This window comes from Anomalospiza imberbis, unplaced genomic scaffold (genome assembly GCF_031753505.1).
Source record: "Anomalospiza imberbis isolate Cuckoo-Finch-1a 21T00152 unplaced genomic scaffold, ASM3175350v1 scaffold_44, whole genome shotgun sequence".
NCBI lineage: Eukaryota > Metazoa > Chordata > Aves > Passeriformes > Viduidae > Anomalospiza > Anomalospiza imberbis.
The window spans coordinates 512,982-533,229 of record NW_027100049.1 but is presented as its reverse complement, the minus strand read 5'-3'; the positions used below and the strand labels follow the sequence as shown (position 1 = coordinate 533,229).

General features: G+C 53.4%; 2 protein-coding genes across 5 annotated transcripts in view; one reads left to right on the top strand and one right to left on the bottom strand.

Moving 5' to 3' along the window:
* The window catches only part of LOC137466802 (zinc finger protein 271-like), a 678,770-nt gene that overhangs the window by 523,545 nt on the left and 134,977 nt on the right, over nucleotides 1-20,248 (top strand). Inside the window, exon 3 of one of the 4 annotated variants that reach the window (XM_068178461.1) lies at nucleotides 2,998-3,013. The exons of the other annotated variants lie outside the window; for them this stretch is intronic. Within the exon in view, the coding sequence (XP_068034562.1) occupies nucleotides 2,998-3,013 (16 nt within the window). The remainder of the gene's footprint in view (nucleotides 1-2,997; nucleotides 3,014-20,248) is intronic. 4 annotated transcript variants of the gene reach the window in all.
* Nucleotides 3,841-4,940, bottom strand: LOC137466815 (olfactory receptor 14A16-like). The gene has a single exon (XM_068178470.1). The coding sequence runs from the start codon at nucleotides 4,849-4,851 to the stop codon at nucleotides 3,841-3,843; it is 1,011 nt and encodes a 336-aa protein (XP_068034571.1). The 5' UTR covers nucleotides 4,852-4,940.

The following is a 20,248-nucleotide window of genomic DNA, read 5'->3' as shown; positions in this document are numbered from 1 at the left end:
TGCACTCGCTGGGGGGCCGGCCGCAGTCCACGGTGCAGCGGGGGCTGGAGCCCCCCCGACTCCTTCGCTGATGGAGCCTGTGCAGATGTACGGGTCCCACCCTCTGGTACTGCTGGGACCGGCAATGGAGCCTCTGATCCATCCCCTGGCACGCGCCCCACCGCATGCGGGGGCTTCTGCTTTGCCAACAGGACAGGTGCAGCTTCCTCCTGGCGCGCCTCCCTGCGCGCCGTGCGTACTGGCGGAGTTGATATCCTTTGAGACACCAGCGTCAGTTGTGCAGCAGCACATCCTGGGCGGGACCACCATCTCGTTCTCTGTCCTGCCCTCAGTGGGACTGGCTCCTGCGCCGGGGGCGGGGGCTGCCCTCCCCGCCCCGCCTGCCGTGGAAGGCTCGCTGTCTTCCTCGCTGTCCTCTGAATGACCTGGCAGGTTGCGCATTAAGCTTTGTGTTATGTAATAAGTATTTTTAAGCTATAAGCTGTAAGTATTATAAGTAAGCTATAAGTATTATATATTAAGATATAAGTATTATAAGTAAGTTTTGTGTTTTAGAAGTAAGTATTATGTTCCAAATAAGCTTTATTATTTCATAGATAAGACCACTATTTTAGATTCCCAATCTGGAATTGTCCCAGCTTTATTCATCTCAAGGCCGATCCTGCCTTGGGAGTCGTCTTGACTCTGTTCATCAATGCCAGTTCTGCTCTGGAAGTTTTCCTAACTTTATTCATCCAAAGGCCACTTCTTTTTCAGCATATTGTTTATCTCAGTACTCTATCCTGTATCCTATTTTCTCATGAACATCACAAAACATCTGTTTTGTGGCACTAATTACATATCATTTTCCTCTATTACTTTTTAACAAATATTTTCTAAAATATCAATATAGTTACAATTGTAAGCATGAATCATATTCATTTATCACATGTGGATTTACCTTTCTGTATTTAAAAATCAGACGAGGCCCCATCTGGCCTTGTTTAGGGGTCAAAGTCAACTTCCTTGGTTCCTCCTTGGGCCCTGGCCAGGCTTCACGAGAAGCCAAGCAGGAGAATGAAAGCAGAAGTTCCCACACTAGCAGTGATGTCAGCTTGTTTGTTTAACAGTGTAAAAGCTGGGCCCTCTCCCAGCGAGGCTGGAGCCTCACCTGTGGCTGGAGGCACCTGCAGGAATTCCCAGTGTCCAGGAGTGGCTCTGCAGCCCTTGGCTGTGACAGCTTCCCCAGCTGCTGTGTGGATCTGGGGCATGGTAAAGCCTGAGGGTAACTGCTGCTGGATCTTTCTCAATCACTGCTGCAATCTTTGGTGCTGCTGGCTGGGTGCATTGCTGAGCTTCTGGTTTTGTAATTACTTTCTAATGATTATGTGGTTGGCTGAACTTATAATTTCATGGGGTTTTTTTTGCAGATTTACATTATAGAAATTACACAATTCCTTAGGTTGGTCTCTGTGTCTTTGGAGCTGACCCTGCCCACTGGCAAAACTGACCCTGTGGGTTCCATAGAACCAAGGGGCCCTTGTGACACTGCAGGACCTCGAGTGACCAGAGGACCATGGTGACCCTGTGGGGCTTTATGGAACTGAGGGGTCATTGTGACACTGTCAGGACTCATGGAACCACGGACACCATTCTGACACTGTGGGGACTCCTGGGGACCAGGGTCCATTGTTTTCCTCTCCTTGGCACTGCCCAGTTCAGCCTTTCCCTGCCCCGGCCCCAGCCCAGCAGAGCAGCAGTCAGGTCTGGCCCTGCAGCAGGAACAGGAGGCACTGGAGGTCAGGGACAGCCACTCTGTGTTTGGAATGCTCAGCAGATGCTCAGCTCAGGCAGCTCCTGCAGCCCCAGGCCCAGCCCCGCTGCCCAGCACAGCAGCAGAGTTGGCCCCTGGGGCTCCTCAGGCAGCTCCTGCTGGCCCAGGGACAGGGCAGCCTCTTGCCAGGGCTCCTGTGCACACCCACGGGCTCCTGCTCTGCTCCTGGCACATGCCAGCTGCCCCCAGAGCCTGTCCCAGGGGAACATGTCTGTGCTGGCCGGAGCAGGCATTGCTGCAGCCCCTGCCCTGCTCCCCAGAGCCCGGGCTGGGGCTGCTGCTCTGCAGAGCGCGGGGGCTGTGCTGCCCGGGGCCCTGGGCTGCCTCTGCTGGGCTCTGCTGCTCAGCCTGGGACACAGAGGCACTGATGGTGCTCCCTGCACTGACCGCATCCCACACAGGCTCTGCGGGGCCATGGAGGGTGCTCAGAAGTGCCTGCCTTGTTCCAGGGCTGCAGGATGGGCTCGGGGCTGCCCTGGATCTTCCTGGGGGAGTCCCTGAGGGTCAGACGAGTCAGTGTCCAGACTCCTTTCCCTGGGCCTGCTGTGTCCCCTGGGCTGCAGGGCTCTTCTGGCTCACAGCAGACATTCAGTCCTTGCTCTCGGGATGACACCACCCTGGGCAGGATTCTGCTCCCCGGCTCCATTCACTGCTGACCTGATGGGCCGGGCTGTCCCTGCAGATCCTCTGTGCTCTCCTGGCAGGTTCTGATTTCCTACAGAAAAGTGCTCACCTTCCACCAGAGCCATCACTGACCGCAGAGCCCCAGGCAGGTGACTTGGAGATCATTTGTCATCTCCATGGCCACTGACCACTGAGACAACACACCTGACCCTGCCCCCAGTCCCTGAATTCCTACAGTGGGACCCTGATCTCACTGGGACAAACAAGCACAGCAGTCCCTGAACTGTCCCTGAACTCCAGGGACAAACAAGCACAGCAGTGATACTGCAAAATCCATTCCTTGGGCTTCTCCAGGAGACCAACATAGTAAAAAGACCTAAACCTTTGGGCACTGCACTAAGGAAATCCCCTTTGCTGGTGGAGCTGCTCTGGTGGAACCCAGCTGTGTCCCAGCAGTGCCCGTGGCCTGTCCCTGCCTGCGGGCATAGCACGGACACACAGCAGGACAGGGACGGAGCTGCCAGAGCACTCCGGCCTTGGACAAGGACAAAAAAGGAGAGGTTGGAAGTGGAAAAAGTACAGCTCTCAAAAGACCAGGTGCTGCTGCTCCCTGGCAGTGCTGCTGGGCTGGGACTGTTTTTCTCTCGACCTCTGCACACAGACACTGCCCCTTGCAGCTGAAGGAGAGGTAACAGAGGGAGGATTTTTAACAAATAAGTTTTTCCAGGAAGATTTACTTTATTTAAAGACACACAGAGAGTATGATTCCTAATTTACACAGTCTGTGAGCCAAGTTAAAGAGGTAGACAGTGAACTGAATATGGACGATTATTGCCGCAGGTGGTGAGGGAAGACAAGCATGCAACCAATATGATTGATAAGCAAGCTCCAATTTATTCAAGGATCTAGTCAGTTTATATAATATTTTGCAAGCAATGTCAGCAACAAGCTCTCATTGGTTAATTCATAAAGGTTCATTGTTTTATATTCTTCTACCTGTGGTTTCAGCTGCAGCTAAGTTTTTCATCTTCTAGCTTGATATATTTTACTTTGCTAGGTACATCTTGTTTTACATCCTGTTTTTGTACAACTCATATCTCAAGGATATTCTGCCTTCTGATATCTGTACATGCACAGTGTACTGTTTCCCAGGCCAGTGCTGTTTCCCGGGCCAGTTTCCCAGGCCAGAGCTCCTCCCGGGCACAGAGCTCAGATCTGGGGTCTCAAACAGAGGATTGATGGAACAATTGTTCCATCGATCCATGACCCTGTTCAGCCATTCCCCAACAGAAGATGACTAAATTTTCAATGTGAAAACAGTAACAAAAAAATACGAGAAAAGCCTGTCCCCCCACTCCCAGCACAATTAAAAGCTTTAGAAGGCAGGCTGGGCATGCAATGTATTACAGAGAGAACACTGCAAAAGAAAATATAAAGATTTTAAATTCTGAAAGGCATCCAGTCATTGCTTTCCTCAGAGAAACCTTGAGTTCCTGGTTCCTCAGGCTGTAGATGAGGGGGTTCAGGGTTGGAGGCACCACTGAGTACAGAACTGACAGGGCCAGATCCAGGGATGGGGAGGAGATGGAGGGAGGCTTCAGGTAGGCAAACACTGCAGTGCTGAGGAACAGGGAGACGACAGCCAGGTGAGGGAGGCAGGTGGAAAAGGCTTTGTGCCGTCCCTGCTCAGAGGGGATCCTCAGCACGGCCCTGAAGATCTGCACATAGGAGAAAACAATGAACACAAAACATCCAAATACCAAACACACACTAACAGCAAGAAGCCCAAGTTCCCTGAGATAGGATTTGGAGCAGGAGAGCTTGAGGATCTGTGGGATTTCACAGAAGAACTGGCCCAGGGCATTGCCATGGCATAGGGATAGGGAAAATGTATTGGCCGTGTGCAGCAGTGAATAGAGAAAGGCACTGGCCCAGGCAGCTGCTGCCATGTGGGCACAAGCTCTGCTGCCCAGGAGGGTCCCGTAGTGCAGGGCTTTGCAGATGGACACGTAGCGGTCGTAGCACATGGTGGTCAGGAGGGAAAGCTCTGCTGAGATGAAGAAGGCAAAAAAAAAGAGCTGAGCAGCACATCCTGAGTAGGAGATGGTGCTGGTGTCCCAGAGGGAATTGTGCATGGCTTTGGGGACAGTGGTGCAGATGGAGCCCAGGTCACTGAGGGCCAGGTTGAGCAGGAAGAAGAACATGAGCGTGTGCAGGTGGTGGCCGCAGGCTACGGCGCTGATGATGAGGCCGTTGCCCAGGAGGGCAGCCAGGGAGATGCCCAGGAAGAGGCAGAAGTGCAGGAGCTGCAGCTGCCGCGTGTCTGCCAGTGCCAGCAGGAGGAAGTGGCTGATGGAGCTGCTGTTGGACATTTGTGGTGCCTTGGCATCGAGATCTGTAATAAAAGTAATCATGGAATAGTTGGGTTTGGAGAGGACTTTAAATATCCTAGCACAGCTTGGGGGCACTTTCCCCCTCTGCCTGCCCACGGCTCTGCTGCCTGGAGCTGTCCCTGCCAGCAGCTGCTTCCCTGTGCCCAGGGCTGGGCCCTGCCAGTGCTGCCAGTGCCCAGCCCAGTTCTGGGGGCTCAGCTCTGCCCTGCAGACCCCTCCCAGCTCAGTCACTGCCCAGGGGCAGCTTTGGCTCTGCAGGCTCTGATGGCAACATCAGAGCAACCCTGAGGAGCTGGAAAAGTGACACTGATGCTGCCTCTAAGGTGCCCTGTGCTCATTTCGGTCACTGCCTGGTTTATTCAGATCTGAGAGAAAACTTCTTTTTTTTTCTCAAAGGGAACTGGGAGATTAATATCTATGTGCAATGTCCCATCCAGGCAACCTAGAGCAGTAGATTAAAAAAGCAGGATTTTCCCTTTTTTGTAGCCTATGACTTACTGTACTCCCTAAATAATCTGCTTGAACATGCTCTGGAGTTAAATCCCATGCTGGGAGCCATCCTGAACAATGTAGCATCCTCACCACACGAGGACAACATTTCCAAGCTTTACCAGATGTCTTCTTCCCCCAACATCTTGTCCTCCAGCGCTGGGAGCAGCTCCCCGGGCCGGCTGAGAGCTGTCCCTGGCAGGCAGCAGAGTCCCTGGCCCAGCACAGCGCCCTGGGCTGCAGGACCCTGCTCTGCAGGACAGCCCTGGGCACCCCTGGCTGCTCTGCACAAGAGATGATCAGAGAATGTACTCACAGGGTCTGTGGGCATTGGGATGTTCCAGCTGTAGGAGATCACTCCAGGAGCTGCAGCTGCATTGTCCTGCAGCCAGAGGTTCCTGTGCCAAGGGCTGCCAGGGATTCTGCCCCAGGCACTTCTCAGCACCTGCCCAGCCCTGACTGATGGAAGCTCTCTGTGCCTCTGTGCTGTGCCCAGGCTGGCTGCAGGCAGTGCCCCAGCCCTGCTGGGCTGGGAGAAGAGCTGCTCATCCAGAGAAATGTGCTTTTGAAGCTCTCCTTGGTTGCCAGGATCACCCTCTGGGCCAGGAGCCCGGCCCAGCTCAGCAGCACAGACACAGCACAAGGACTTTAATGACCCTCTGGGGCTTTGTGCTCAGGCCCTGAACATCAGGCCCTGAGAGGGAGCTGCAGAAACCTCTCCAGAACTCCAAGTCCGAATCCAACTCCAAAGTTTCTTTGACTTTTAATGGGTCCCACTGAGGGACACGACTGAGAAAGTGTCCCCAGGCCCCAGGCAGAGCAGAGAACTGGAGGCACTGATGACAGGTGGGGACAAAGAGAAGCCAAGTCTTGGTGCCCTGGGGCACAGCAGGGTCTGTGCCACCAAGGGCTGTCAGGAGACACCTTGTCCTGAGGCACTGGGGCCTCCTGGCACAGCCCCAGCCAGGCTGGGCACTGTCAGCCCCTTGTCCTGCCCTCAGCATCCCCCCCCAGCCCACATCCCAGTGGCCTCAAGGATCTGCTGGAAGGAGTCCCTGGGGAGCCTTGCTCAGGAATGGCCCTGGGGGCTCCTTCATGCTTCCAGGGACTGCAGGTTTTTCAAAGCACTTTGGCTTTGGCTTTTGCCTTGGAGTCTCTGAGAGCTTTGTGCAGTCATGGCCTCCAATTATCTGCTGTAATTAGTCCCTGGAGAGGCTTTGTCAGGAACAACACTCAGTGGGGCTCATTAATGCTTCAAGGTACTTCAGTTCTTTTAAGGTACTTGGTGTTTCCCTTTTGATCCAGACTCTGTGAGAGGTTTGTGCAATCATGGCCCCAATTATCTGCTTTAACGAGTCCCTTGAGAGCTTTGTACTGACACTCAGTGGGGCTCATTGATGCTTTGAGATACTCAACTTTTGTAAGGTACTTTGGATTTTCCTTTCCACACTGAGAGGTTTTTGTCCAGTTTGAGTCTCTGAGAGGTTTTTGTGGCATCCTGGCCTCCATTTCTCTCATCCAAGGAGTCCATGAGGAGCCTGTGTTGGGGATGAACCTCAGTGGGTCCCATTTATGCTTTGAGACACTTTGGGGTTTTCTTCTGACTTTGACTCCTGGAAAGGTTTGTGCAATCTCCTCTCAGGGCCTGAGGTTCCAGGGCTCAGCTCCAAATGCACCACGGGGCTCATGAGGATCAAACAAATCCTGAAAAAAAACATGACTCTGCCTTGATTTCCCTCTTGTCTGAGGCAGTTCATCAGGGAGATTTTGTATTGGCTTTGCTTCGCCAATTTGAGATTTCTTGGCCAATGTGTTAATTACTGTGGTGGGTTCAGTGTTGGCTAATTACCAGGGCACTCACTAGAATATACTTACTAACTTCTTGCTCTGAGATAAGATTAGGAGAAAGGCAAAGTGGGCTCAAAACTCTAAAAGGGTATAAAGAAATGTTTATTAATAGAAAATGAAATAAAGAGTAATAAGAATCAGAACAAAACTTTCAGAACACTTCCTCTCTCCATAAAACCTGACAATGTAAAGAGACAAAACATAAAATTTTCCATCAGTTTACAACCTCTAGAATAGTCTTTTTTCAGTTCACTTAAGGAGAGAAGTTCCTCTTGTAAATGTTATGGAGACTTCTCCACAATAAAACAGTTGTCTCAGGGCTTTTCATTTCCATAAATAGCACCTGCCTTCAATCGTGAAGTCCCTCCCATTTTTTCACAGCTTTTCCCACAGCTGTGTTTATGGGCCATGTCAACTTATGAGGTATTAGTTTCAAGATGAGGTGTTTAAGAGCAAAGGTTCTCTTCATTTATTTCTGAAATCATCTTCATCTCTGGAAAAAGAGGTCTTCTCTCCCTGGGAACATAGGTTCTCATCACTCTGCTGTCTTTCATTGTTCAAACTTATCATGGGATCAACAGCTACTTCAACATTTGCTTACATTAGCATGGAGGCCTTTGCTGAACAAGTCATCTGCCAATTCTTTTCAATGTGTTATAGGGAAAAAGAGAGTCTGATGTATCAATTACATCCTTCTCCATAGCTTTACCAGAGGATTTGAGCCCCAAAATCAAGGCATCTCCGCATCCCTCCCATCTGGGACTCAACTTCCTCTTCACTGACCTCGGTGTCTTCATGTTGCTCCTGTGTGTGCCTGCACTTTGTCCTTTTCTCTCACTCGAGGGAGGATGGAAGCACTGGAAGAGTCAATATCTCAGCCGGGGCCTGCAGATGGTTCCGTGACTCCGGCCGGGCTCGGTACTTGCGGCCGGAGCTGTTTTACCATGGAGGTTCCTGCAGCGGCTGCGCTGGGGCTGTGTCAGGCTGGGCCGCGCTGGGGCAGGGCCAGGATCTCAGCAGCCAGGCCAGAGCACAGCAGCAGCACGGCCGGGGCCCATGGCTTCTCCTCCCCCTGCCCGCTGGTTGCGGGCGAACCCCAAGGGCGGCAGAACCTTGGCCGAGCCGGCCCGGCCCGGGGCTGCTCCTGGGGCCCGGCGGATCCTGGCTGGGCCCGGGCTGGCGGCGGGGCAGGGCTCGGTAGCGGCCAGATGTCAGCAACCGCAGCCACGGCCCGGCCCGGCCTCGGCCCCACGGCCTCCCCTGCCCTGCCCGGCAGCCGATGGGGCCTGGCGGCTCCCTGGGAAGGGGCCCGGCCCCACGGCAGGAGCCGCCCGGCCTGGCCTGGCTGAGACGGGGCTGGGCCGGCCTGGTCACCTCTTTGCTGGCCAGAAGGGAAAGAGACCCAGCCAGGCTTCTCCATCTTTAACTTGTGTCTTCACAGAGGCGTGTGCAGTTTCCTTAGTGGTTTAACAGATTGTCAGCTCTCAAAGCTAATTACTGATTGGTTTTCTGTCAGACACCGAGGAAACTGCTAGCAGCTTCTCTCAGGACATCACTTCTATGATGCAAAACCACCACAACAGCACAGAGCACAGAGCTCCTTTGCCCATATGTAGTGGTCAAGTGCCCAAGGCCCCAAAACCTCACCTTGGGAGATCTCCAGGCCCTCTCCAAGGTGTTTTCAAATGAAAACATTCAGCTCATAATCGTAGAAAAACACCAGAGGACAGGGCCAGCGCGACCTGTCTGTCCTGGCTACTTTTGTCTGGGAGCAATTCTTGGATATACACAATTTGGGAGGCCAAATTCTAATTTTTGCCATGATCTTTGGCAAGAATGCTGTTTTTTATCCATAGGAAATAAGGAACAGAGCCCTCTGTTTCAGAGGCAGATGAGAGGTGACCACTGGAGGCCAAGTCCAGGCAGAGCTAGCAGGTTTTTCTGAGAGATACCTTTGCATGGAGGAAATTTTTTAGGGAGCTTACCAATTTTGGCAATGGGCATCTGAAAAGAGGGAAAGTTCTTTCCCTTAGCAAGGAAAGCATGGAGCTCCACTGCTCCAGGAGCTGATGAGAGGCAGCTCTTGGCATTCCTACATCAGCCGGACCTGTCAGGTGGCCCCTGGGAGGCCAAGCCAGCCAGACCTGTTCCATGTTCCCTCGGTTCCATGGGGCCCCACAGTGTCCCAAAGTTCCCTTGCTTCCATGAGGCCCTGAGGTGTCACAATGCCCCCTTGGTGACACGAGGCCCTGAAGGGTCAGAATGGCCTCCATGGTTCCATCAGGCCCCACAGAGTCATAATGGTCTCTGGGTCCATGAAGCCCGGCTGTGTCACCATGGCCCCTTGGTTCCATGGGCTCCAGTGGTGCCACAATGATCCCCTTGGTTCCATGAGGTCCCCACAGTGTCACAGTGATCTCCATGGGAAGGAAAGAACTAAGCCCCAGTGTGGCAGGGGCAGCCACCAGAGGCCAATGCCAGCCAGAGTGGATGGTACTGGCAGATTTTGACTGGGAGCAACCCTTCGATATAGGGAATTTGGGAGGTGGAGCCCCAATTTTGGCCATTTCTGCATAGATAAGAAGGACAGTTCTTTTCCACGTGAAGGAAAGCACAGAGCCCAAGTGTTTCAAAGGCAGAAGAGGAGAGAGGTGGCTCCTGGGAGGCCAAGCCAGCCAAACCTGTTTGTCCTGGCAGCTTTTGTCATGAAGAGATCCTTGGATACATGGAATTTGGGAGGAGGAATCTCAATTTCAACCATGGACACCTTGAGAAGAAGGACGGCTCTTTTCCATAGGAAGGAAAGCATCGAGCCCCAGTGTTTTGAGGCAGGTGAGAGGCAGTTCCCAAGAGGCCAAGGGCAGCCAAACCTTTAAGTCCTGGCTGCTTTCACTGGGGAGCAATCCTTGGATGTACGGAGTTTTGGAGGTGGAATCCCAGTTTTGGCCATGGGCACCTGGTCAGGATGGATGGTTTTTTCCTATAGGAAAGAAAAGCACAAAATGCAAGTGTTCTGGAAGAAGATGAAAGGTGGCCACCCTTAGGCCAAGCCAGCCAGACCTGTCTGTCCTGGCACCTTTTGTCTAGGGGCTATCCTTGGACACAGGGCATTTTGGAAGTGGAATCTCAGTTTTGGCCGTGGGTGCCTGGAAAGGAAGAGGCGTTCGTTTCATTAGCAAGGAAAGCACAGAGCCCCAGTGTTTCAGAGGCACATGAGTGCCAGCCCTCAGGAAGCCAAGGCCAGCCGGACTTGTCTCCCCTGGCAGCTTTTGTCTGGGAGCTATCCTTGGATATAGGGAATTCTGGAGGCAGAGGCCAATTTTGGCCATGGGTGCCGTGTCGAGATGGATGTTTTTTTCCCATAAGAAAGAAAAGCACATGGTCCCAGTGTTTCAAAGGCAGATGAGAGGTGGCACCTGGGTGGCCAAGGCAGCCAGATCTGTTTCTCCTGGCAGATTTCATCTGGGAACAATCTTTGCATATAAGGAAATTTGGAGAAGAAATCCCAATTTTGGCCATGGCCCATGGAGGAGAAGGACAGTTCTCTCCCATAGGAAGGAAAGCCTAGGGCCCCAGTGCTTCAGGGCAGGTGAGAAGCTGCCCTTGACATGCCAAGGTCTGCTGGACCTCTCAGGTGGTCCCCAGGAGGCCCAGCCAACCAGACCTGTTCCATGTTCCCTTGATTCTGTGTGACCCCACAGTGTCACAATGGTCTGCTTGGTCCATGAGGCCCTGGAGTGTCACAATGTCCCCTTGCTTCTGCAGTGTCACAATGGCCCTGTGCTTCCATGGGGCCTTGCAATGTCACAATGGCTTCATGGTTCCACAAAGCCCTGATGTGTCACAATGGCTCCTGGGCTCCATGCGCCCTCGCTGTGTCACAACGGCTCCTCTGTGACACTGCGGGCTCCACAAGGTCACCATGGACCCTTGGTTCCTTGGGGCCCCCGTGTTCACAATGGTCTCCTTGATTCCATGGGCCAGCACAGTGTCACAACTGACCCATGGCTCCATGAGGTTCTGTAGTGTCACCGTGGTCACTGTCAGAGGCTGGATGAGATCGATGTCCCCAGACACCTTGGGATGCTCGGAATGCCTGTGTGGGGCCAGGAGCGGGTCAGGCCTTGGTTTGTGGTGGGACAGAGCCCCGCCCCCAGCCCTGGCCTGGCACAGCTGTCAATCACATGGAAGGGACGGTGTTAACCCAGCTCTGATTGGCTGAGCTGTCAGTCAATCACACAGCAGGCAGTGCAAACCCAGCTCTGATTGGCCCATCTGTCAGTCAATCACACACCAGCAGCTGGTGCCTAACCTGACTCTGATTGGGCAAGCAACTGGCAGTCCCACCCCAGGGGCGGGCCCATGAAGGCCCAGGGGTTTAAAAGCCGGAGCACGAGGCCAGCCCATGGTCTGGATCCTGCCTTCTCCTGGGGTTCCTGTGTTAATGATGCTGGAACCTGAGCAGTTTGTATCTATGTGTGTGTCTTTCTATAGATCTTCTGTCTTTCTGTTGTTATCCATTTCTTCTTCTTCTAATCCTGCTTACCTGGAACATTTTTGGGTAACTTATCATCGTAAGGGTTAAAGGTTTTTAGGTAAAGTGGGCTAAATTAACAAAGTAATGCTATGGTAAGAGTTTTATGCTGAAGTGGATGTTGTATGAAACCCTTTGCTCAAGTTCCTTGATTATCTATATTTTGTCAGTAAAATTTTGTGTTATTTTGATCTCTTAGCTCCATTGGTTAGAGCATGGTGCTGGTATCACTGAGGTTGTGGGTTCCATCCCTGTGTGGGCCATTCACCAAAGAGCTGGGTCCCTTCCTACCAAGAAAACTCTTTCATCTGGCCATGGTGAGAATATCTGGTTGGTGTTTCTCCTGTGCACCAAACTCAAGTAAAGAAACCTTTGGTGACCCCCAGCATTTCAGTGTTCTGGGGTGTTACAGCCCTGCAGGCTCACAATGGCCTCTTGTTTCCATGAGGCCCCACAGTGTCACACCGGCCCCTTGGTTCCATGGGCCCCAACAGTGCCACAGTGATCCCCTTGGTTCCACAACTTCCCACAGTGTCACATTGGCCCCCTGGTTCCATGAGGATCTGGAGTGTCACACAGGTTTGTGACATTTGTCCTTGCGGCCCCTCAAATCCCACTGTTGAGAGCTGGCATGAAAAGTGCTGCATGCACAGCGGAGAGTCCTGGAAGGTGCTGGCAAGAGCGTCCTGCGGGAACAGGGCTCTGGGCTCTGGGCGCTGGCTGGAACAGCCTGGTTTTGCTGCAGTGACCACAGGCAGGAGTTGAGGCAGGTGAAGAGGCAGCAGGCAGCTTGTGTTTGTAGAGGGCCTGGGGCTGCCCCTCTGAACCTCCACCTGGAAACACACTTGGGGGAATATGAGCTACAGCTGGAGTGCCTGTCCTGAAAGGACCTGAAGTCATTCAGCCTTGCCAGCTTTTCTTAAGAATGTGTTGGTGTTCCCCAGGACAGTTACACATTTGGGGAAATGCCTTTGGAGGAAAGGGGCTTGCTTCTCAAGGAAAGTGCTTCCCAGGGAGCGCCCAGCGAGGCAGGTACAAGTGTCCTCCTTTGGCTCTCTGTGGTCCTTTCACTGCCTGAGGCCCGTTGCACTTGGCAGAGGGGCAGGGCAAGGGAGAAGGCTGTGAAGAGCAGGTTTGGCATCCGCCTGGACCTGTGGAGACCAACCCAAGCACCTGCAGCAGGGTGTGTTCCCCCCTTTGGACAGAGGCGTGAGCAGGAGCGTCTCTGTCCAGCCATGAGCCCCAGAGCTCTCTCTGAGAGCTGTGAATTAAAAGGCCTTTACACACACACTTTTCACATCTTCCCTGTCTGCTGTGTTTCAACTCTTGGCAATGTGCATGTGGCTCTTGCTTGGTGGAAGCTGCTGTGGCCCAGGGCCAGCACAGAGCTGGGCTGGGTGGGCCAGGCAGCGTGGAGAGTCTTGGCTGATCTTGGTGTGTCCCTGGCCTCAGAAAAGGCTGGGAAGGTTTGCCTCCCAAGGCGTCCTGCTCATTGGCTCTCCCTGTGCACCCTGGAGAGAACAAGGTAGGCATTTCTGGCAGCTGGGCATCAGCAGGCCTGAAAGTGGGGGTGTGTTGTGGAGCGAGCCCAGCTGAGATACCCTGAGAGGAGCCCAGTGCTCCTTGCTCCCCTGTGCTGACACGTGAGTGTTTGTCTGGTTTTGGGATGGCCCTGGCTGTGTGAGGGGTGCTACGTGGACACGAGACAGCCGGTCCTGTCCCGCTGGGTCCCAGCAGTGCCTCACAGCAGTCCTGCATCCACGTCAGGATGCTGGCCAAGAGAGGTCCTGGAAGCTGAGGCAGCTGATTTTAAGCTTGTGCAGGTGCCTACAGGCCAAGGCCAACGGTGTTCCCTCAGGATATAGCAGTCCTGAGGGGTCTCCCTCATTCAAACAAATCATCAGACAAATGCATTGTCAGCCAAAAGCCCTTTTATTGACCTGGCAGGAGGGCAGGGGTCTGCACCCACTGAAATGTTTCTCCACCATGTATAAATTTCAGTGGGTTGATGTAGGAGTTGTATCAAAATCACCATCCATCTTTACACTGCTGAGGTGATTCCATAGGCAGGCGGTTGGAAATACATTGTGTCAGATTCCCATACTTGAAGCTGATGTCCAGGCCCTGGCCAGGAGCGGTCTCGATGCCCCAAAGCAGCACAAAGTCTTCCTCAGGGCTCCCCTGCACAGGGCTGATTCCACACTTGCCCTTAGTTCTTCTGGTAGACTGTGTCTGAAGCTTTTTGTCAGGTCACTCTCATGTCAAGTTAGGCCTGCCAGGTTTTTGTTATGCTAACCGGTGCTAAGTACTTAGGCATGTCTGTGCTAATTACTTGTTTACTCATGTGAATTGCTTGTGCTTACTTATGTCAAACCAAGGCCTTGTTCCATCCCCAAAGGTGCCTGAGGCCACCCGCTCCTTGTGGCACCAGTTGCTTTCCTGTGGAATGTTCTACCCACCCAGGGTAAAGAGGGAGCTGCAGAAAGAGCTTGCCAGGCTGCTCTCCATCCTTTCCCAGCACTCCTGGTGAAGTGGAGAAGTCCGAGCTGAGCGCAAAGGTGCAAATGGAACAGCCGTGCACAGGAAGGCTCGGTGGGAAGGATGATCCAGGATCCACAGGCCTGGCAGCCTGAGCGTGCTCCAGGGGAAGGCCTTGGAGCAGATCCTCCTGAGTGCCATCCCACGGCACCTGCAGGGAACCAGGGCGTCTGCTGGAGGGTGGGAAAGCTCTGCAGAGGGACGGGGACAGCTGGGGCTCCTGGCGGGGTGTTGAGGGCTTCTGTGTGGGAGTTTGGGGGGCTTGGTGCTGGTGGGGTGTTGGAGAAGGAGTTGTCTGGAAGGTGAGAGGTCTAGGCTGGAATTTGAGTCAGTTTGAAGGCAGCATCTGTGCTTTGGCACAGCTTTGGTTACGGAGGCCAGAAGGAATATCTGTGACTTTTCCCCTTCATGGTCCTGATTCTCCTGCAGGGAACAAGAGGGGAGAGCTGTGCTTTACTGGCCACTCAGATATCTGTACCAGGGGGAGGATTAGCCCTTTTGCCATCTACTCAATTCTTTGAGCTACTTTTCTACCACTGAGTGGACTTTGATTTCTTGAGAGCTTTTATTCCTTAAGAGAATTAGGATATGATCATCCATTCATAGAAAACCAAAGAATGGCCCTCAGTTTTTCCCTTTTTTGTGTAGTGCTCTGTTCTTTAAAGTGACCCTCAGTGGATGAGGTTAAGGCAAATGAGTTGCTGCTTTGAGATGGGAAGCAAAATTCCAACTCTTCACCTCCTCAGGCCATCCCTGTTCATTTGGGAAGTTTGCAACTTCTTGGAACTACTTGAGTTGAGCAATGGGAAGTAAAGCTTTCCTGAACTGATGAGTCTTACTTGCCAGATTCTTCTGTGCCTTGGCCGCTATGGTGTTTTTGTGCTGAAGGCAGAAACTTCAATGAGAAAATAATTTCAGCATGGTGTAAGAGCTTCTGACAGAGAACAAGTGTTGCCAGCGTTGCTCCAGGTGCTCCTGCCAACCGCCCCTGCAGGCAGGAGCGCAGCCCCCAGTGCACGTGGGCTTTGTCTCCCTCTGGCACAGGAGCCTCCCATGGGCACAGGTCTCTGGGGCAGGAGACGGGCACCGGTGCTGCCAGGGCTCGGGGGGTGGCAGGTCTGCTTGGGCAGGGACTCTGCCACACCTGCTGATGTCAGCGCTCCCCGGGCCCCAGGGGTCAGAGCAGCATTCCTGCCCTGGCCCACACGTTCCTTGTCTGTGTCACACCCGCGGGTTTAGGATGGCCACCAGCCGGGACGTGTCCCAAGGAGGCCGTGCCAGCTTCTGTGAAGGCCCCGTGCCCTTCCCAGCGCGGCTGCGTCGGCAGCCCTGGGGGCTCCTTCTGCTGCCCTGAGCCTGCAGTGCAGGGCAACGTTTGCTGATGGTTTCAGCCGTTCGTAAAGATCCTGTCGGGCTGTCTTAGACACTTGGGGTGAGGGATTCCTTCCAACCTGAGCCACTTTGGGTGGGCTGGGGGCGGCCCCAGGGCAGGGGGCAGTGTGTGCAGGGTTCCTTTGTGACACGGTGCAGCACGGTCACCGTGGCATGGAACGGGACAGCGTGTCCAAGGGCCCTTTGTGACACGGGGTGACATAGGAGCTGGCGGTGACAAGACCACGCCACAGTGCTCGGAGCACGTGACGGGACAGGACAGGACAGAGTGGTGCCGTGAGCAGCCCCCGCACAGCACACTCGTTCGTGTCTGACCCGGAGCTTTTCCGAGGTGTTATTCCTGCAGCTGACCTCGAGGCCTGACCACAGGACTTGGTGACCCGTGGCCTTCCCGAGGCTTCTCTCCTGCAGGTGTCCTCGAGGGCAGACCTTGGGACTTGGTGCCCTGGAGGCATCTCCCATCCCTGCCACCGGTGTCCTCGAGGCCAGACCACAATCCTTGACAGGAGTCTCCTGTCCTTGTGGCAGGAGCCCTCGAGACCAGAGTGCAGGACTTGCTGTCCTGTAGCCTTCCTGCGGCTTCTCTCTTGAAGATGCCTTCCAGGCACGACTGCAGGCCTTGCTGACTCGGAGCTTTTCCGAGGCATCTCTCCTGCAAGTAGCCACAAATCCAGTCACTGACATGGAGCAGAGACCCCCGAGAGTGCCCCAGCTGGCCTGGGTGGAGGAAGAGGAAGAAGGCCCTGGAGCTGGCCCAGCACAGGAGACTGAAGAGGTGGTGCAGTTCAAGCCTCAGCAGGAGGATGAGTGGCAGAGCTGTGCTGCTGGGCTGGTGGCTGCAGCCAGCTTGGCCACATCCCATCCCATCCCATCCCATCCCATCCCATCCCATCCCATCCCATCCCATTGCATCCCATCCCATCCCATCCCATCCCATCCCATCCCCTGGGCACTTGCCCATGGACAGGACTAAAGAGGGGCTGGGCAGACACCCCACAGCCGTGCTCCATCCCCTGGGGCATCCCAGGGCTGTGCCTGCCTGGGGAGCGCAGGGCTGGGCTGTGTTCTCCGGCCTCTCCCACAGCCCCTCAGCTCAGGCTGTGCTCGCTCTTTGCCAGGTGCAGCCGTGCAGTGCACACGAGAGCAGGAACGCACCCGTGGCCTCTTCCCCAGAACAGCACAGGTACCTGCAGCCGTCCCCAGCTGGGCTGGGCCTGCTGTCACCACGCAGCCGAGCACTTCGCTTGGAGCATTCCGTGGAACATCCCTAGCTTCCTGCCCTTCTCCTACAGCTGGTTTGCAAATTCATCAAGAGGATTCGGGAGGAAGAGACCTGCACCATGGGCACAGGGCTCAGAGCATATTTGCACATCTTCAAAACCAAGACCTGTGCTGCCCTGCTGGATATGCTCGTAGAGGAGGGGTTTTCCAATCCAAAGCAAGTAAGCAGCCTGTGGCCATGGTTTGATCCTCCCAGGAATTGCTTGGCCTCCCAAGTCATGCCTGCTGCTCACTGGAAGCCTTTGAGGCCATGGCAATGTGGTGGGAAGGGAAGCACTTCTCTGGGGAAGCTGGGGACATTCCTCCCTCTGGCAGCTTTCCAAGTCTCCCCGTGCCTTCGCCAGGTGCCTGCCATGGTGAGGTACATCCACCAGTGGCTCATGGCCAGTCAGTTTGCTGAGCACAGGCTGAACAGGGCCCTGCTGGATCTCACTGAAGAACAGCCTGCTGATGTAGTAATGTGTCCTGGTTTGGGGCAAATTTGGGAGAAAACCTGCGGAAGGAGCCCCCAGAAAGCAAATCCCCCCACAGTTCCTTGCCTACCTGGCTCGGGAAGAATTTCCTCAGAGAGTAGTGGAAACAACCTGTTTATTGAGCAGGCAAAGCCCCCCCCAGCAAAAAAAATGAACAACACCAGATGACAAAAACTCTTTCACCACACTGAAGAGGTGACAAATTCAGAAAGTCTCTGCTGGGAGTGGTTGCCCAGTTACTGGTCTCTGGCGCTGGGGGTGGCTGCTGCAGGTCACAAAATGCTGGCTCTCGGTGTGTCTTGGTGTTTCCCAGGTGCCAGTCCTGAGCAGGTTCAAATGGTATTCAGGAAAGGGAAAGAAAAAAAACAGTCCAGGGTAAAAATGGATTGCCTAGCTAAACTAACTAATAAGCAAAAGCAAGGGCAAAAGCAAGAAGCAAAAGCAAGAGCAAAGTGAAAGCAAGCAAACCAGCAAGCAAGCAAGAAAGCCAGCAAGCCCTAGCCTCTCCTAGACACAGACTTTGGGGAGAGGTGAGCTGGCTGATAACAAGACAAAAAAAACCTTCACTATTTGGAGTCAGTCCTGAAGGCACATAACATAACATCAAGCATAAACAGAACACATGATTGGGGATACAAGCACCATAACGTCACCCTAGGACATTCCACCCCTTATCTCCATATCGTCAACATAACTACCAAACGTCATGTAAAAACTTCATCAAGTTAAAACTTCCATCTTTCACTTACTCAGACACATTTCCTTCCATCTCACTTGCTCAAACCTTTGACACACATTTCCTTCTATATCACTTGCTCAAACCTTTGACACTTACACATATCCTTCTGTCTCATGTCTGTGTGGTTTAATGTAAAGACAGTGGCAGTAACATCCAACAAACAGTGATATTTGCATATGAGTCTCACCCCACAATCAGATCTCCCTGAGGTACACATCACGTTCTTCCATATTTCTGCATTATTCACCATGTACAACCTGGTCCCTGAGCAAAGACAGTCCCACCAATGGGTTTGTCTGTACTCGAGGCAGAATTGATCCACACTGTCTTCCCTAACAAACCTCTGATATGTGCCACTGGGTCTTTATCTCTGTCTGCTATATTCAGGGACTCAGACTGGGCAGGACCTGCTCCATTGGTGGAACCTCGGGTGTCAACTAACCAGGTGGCCTTTGCTAAATGCTGCTCCCAGTTTTTGAAAGATCCCCCACCCAATGCTTTCAAGGTGGTTTTTAACAGTCCATCGTACCTCTCCACTTTGCCTGCAGCTGGTGCATGGTAGGGGATATGGTACACCCACTCAATGCCATGTTCCCTAGCCCAGGTGTTGATAAGGCTGTTCTTGAAATGAGTCCCATTGTCTGACTCAATCCTCTCAGGGGTACCATGCCTGCACAGGATTTACTTTTCAAGGCCCAGGATGGTGCTCCGGGCAGTGGTGTGAGGCACAGGGGAGGTCTCCAACCATCCCGTGGTGGCTTCTACCATTGTGAGCACATAGCACTTGCCTTGGCGTGTCTGGGGCAGTGTGATGTAGTCAATCTGCCAGGCCCCCCCATACCTGTACTTGGACCACTGCCCACCATACCACAGGGGCTTCACCCACTTGGCCTGCTTGATGGCAGCACACGTCTCACAGTCATTGATAACCTGAGAAATATTGTCCATGGTTAAATCCACCCCTCAGTCTCGTGCCCACTTGTGGGTGGCATCTCTGCCCTGATGGCCTGAGGCATCATGGGCCCATCGAGCTAGGAACAACTCCCCCTTATGTTGCCAATCCAAGTCTATCTTTGACACCTCTATCTTTGCAGCCTGATCTACCTGCTCCTTGTTTCAGTGTTCCTCATTAGCCTGACTCTTGGGGACATGGGCATCTACATGACAGACTTTCACACACACATTTTCTACCCAAGAGGCAATGTCTTTCCACTCATCAGTAGCCCAGACTCGTTTTCCTCTACGCTTCCAGTTGGCCTTTTTCCACCTTTCCAGCCAGCCCCACAGAGCATTGGCTACCATCCAAGAATCCATATAAAGGTCGAGCTTTGGTCACTTCTCTCTCTCAGCAATGTCCAGGGTCAGCTGAAAAGCCTTGACTTCAGCAAGTGTACTTGATCCACCTTCTCCTTCAGTAGCTTGTGCTACGTGTTGTGTGGGGCTCCATACGGCTGCTTTCCACTTCCAGTTCATCCCTACGATTCCACAGGAACCGTCAGTGAAAACATCGTATCGAGTTTCCTCTGCTGGTAGTTGGTTGCATGGTGCACCTTCTTTAGCCCTTGTCACTTGTTCCTGCTGCTCTCCGTCAGTGAGACCAAAGTTCTCACCAGCAGCCAGTTTGTAATTATCTCCAAAATCCCAGGGCAATTCAGGTTTCCAATCCGGGTGTGCTGCATGATGAGAGTAATCCATCTGCTCCATGTGGCAGCAGTGTCATGGAGGGTAGTGGGAACCTTTCCTTTAAACACCCACCCCAGTGCCGTCAGTCAGGGTGCCAGGAGGAGTTGTGCTTCTGTGGCAATCACCTCGGAGGTAGCTTGAACTCCTTCATAGGCAGCCAAGATTTCCTTCTCTGTGGGAGTGCATTTGGCTTCAGACCCTCTGTAATTTCAGCTGCAGAATCCCAGTGGTAGGCCTCGAGTCTCCCCAGGCACCTTCTGCCAAAGGCTCCAGGACAAGCCATTGTTCCCAGCTGCAGAGTAGAGCATGTTCTTCACCTCTGGTCCCGTCCTGAGTGGGCCAAGGGCTACTGCCTGAGCAATCTCCTGCTTGATCGGGGCGAAAGCTTGTTGGTGTTCAGGGCCCCAGAGGAAATCGTTCTTCTTGCAGGTGACCAGGTAG

Excerpts from the sequence above, each read along its gene's own strand:
- LOC137466815 (XM_068178470.1), bottom strand. The coding sequence starts at position 4,851 with ATGATTACTTTTATTACAGATCTCGATGCCAAGGCACCACAAATGTCC.